This window comes from Austrofundulus limnaeus, unplaced genomic scaffold (genome assembly GCF_001266775.1).
Source record: "Austrofundulus limnaeus strain Quisiro unplaced genomic scaffold, Austrofundulus_limnaeus-1.0 Scaffold1584, whole genome shotgun sequence".
Classification (NCBI taxonomy): Eukaryota; Metazoa; Chordata; class Actinopteri; order Cyprinodontiformes; family Rivulidae; genus Austrofundulus; species Austrofundulus limnaeus.
In genome coordinates this window covers 64,653-66,279 of record NW_013953986.1, presented here as the reverse complement: position 1 = coordinate 66,279, position 1,627 = coordinate 64,653, and the positions used below count along the sequence as shown (strand labels likewise).

Below are 1,627 nucleotides of genomic sequence, written 5' to 3'. Positions count from 1 at the left end.
ACACACACACACACACACACACACACACACACACACACACACACACACACACACACACACATACACACACACACACACACGTCTGTGCTCGGTGTTTGGAGCTGCCTTTAGGAATGCAGGTCGTAGTTTGGTGGAGCAAGCAGCGACAGGTTGGACCTCCTGAAGGGGGTTTGTTGAAGGAGCTGTAAAACAAAAGACAAGGATCAGGTTGTGTGTCTGAAGACACAGTCCTCACGTCTCTCAGCAGGTGTCCTGCTCCATCAGAGGATTTATGGTCAGGAGCAGCTTGTTGTTATGGAGGGAGTGCACACGCTGGACAACTGCAGAAAGGTAAATAACAACACAAACAAGCAGAGGAGACTCAGTTTGTCAGATGTTAGATTGAATCTGATGTTTGAGGCTGATTTTACTGAAGATGTCTGCAGCAGGGCTGTTAGCCTGAGGGAACAACATTTAAACATGTTTCTGACTGAAGGTCTGACCTCACGCTGCTCTGACGGCTGCAGCAGGTCTGACTCAGGTCCACACGTTGTGCTGATGTCATCATCAGACTTTATGAATAACTGCTTGATTTGACAGAAAAACCCCAAACTGACACAAGCTGTGAGTTTATTTCTGTTCCTTTGTGCTGACAGTGTGACTGACGTGTTCAGTGTGTTGCTCTGCAGGCAGGATGAGGAACAGGAAGCTGTTAGACCACAGGAAAAAAGGCATGATTTACAANACTTTACATATTATACTTTACTTTTACTTTACATATTATACTTTATTTATATTTTTCATAATATACTTTACTTATACATTTCATATACTTTACATATTATTCTTTACTTATACTTCACTTATTATACTTGAATTGTTATACTTTACTTTTACTTTACATATTATACTTTACTTTTACTTTGCTTTTTATACATTACTTATACTTTTCATATAATACGTGATATACTTTACATATTAAACTTTACTTATTATACTGGACTCATACTTTACATATTGTACTTTACATATTTTATTTTACTTATTATACTTTACTTATACTTCACATATTATACTTTACTGATTATACTTTACATATTGTACTTCACTTTTACTTTACATATTATACTTTACTTTTACTTTACATATAATACTTTACTTATATTATTCATATTATACTTTACTATTACTTATATAAACAAACATCCCCACACACTCCCACCCTATGCTAGAAGACTAAACTGGATTAATTCATAAACTGGATTAATTCATAAACTGGATTAATTCTTAAACTGGATTAATTCTTAAACTGGATTAATCCATAAACTGGTCATTGACTTTACTCCAGATTAATAATCTGTAAATCATCTCACTAAAGAACTGTCTGTAGACAGAGCTGCCAGTGATCAAACCACCAATAATCCTTTTATTAGATAACTTTGAAACAAGTTGTTTTTCTACTGCTTCCTGCTTCAAGGCTCACCACAGAAAACTAACAGAAAAGATCTGACTGATGTTCTTACACTGGTCCTGATGGAACCTGATGGAACCTGATGGAGCCTGATGGAACCTGATGGAGCCTGATGGAACCTGATGGAGCCTGATGGAACCTGATGGAACCTGATGGAGCCTGATGGAACCTGATGGA

The 1,627-nt window shown here is 37.0% G+C and overlaps 1 protein-coding gene across 1 annotated transcript in view; it reads left to right on the top strand.

Annotated features, from left to right (window-relative positions):
• Positions 1-18: 18 nt before the first annotated feature.
• Positions 19-1,627, top strand: part of LOC106535835 (pleckstrin homology-like domain family B member 1) — a gene marked incomplete at its 3' end in the record, with an annotated part of 4,480 nt that continues 2,871 nt past the window's right edge. Inside the window, 1 exon segment of the mRNA XM_014032945.1 lies at positions 19-330. Coding sequence (XP_013888399.1) covers positions 295-330 — 36 coding nt within the window.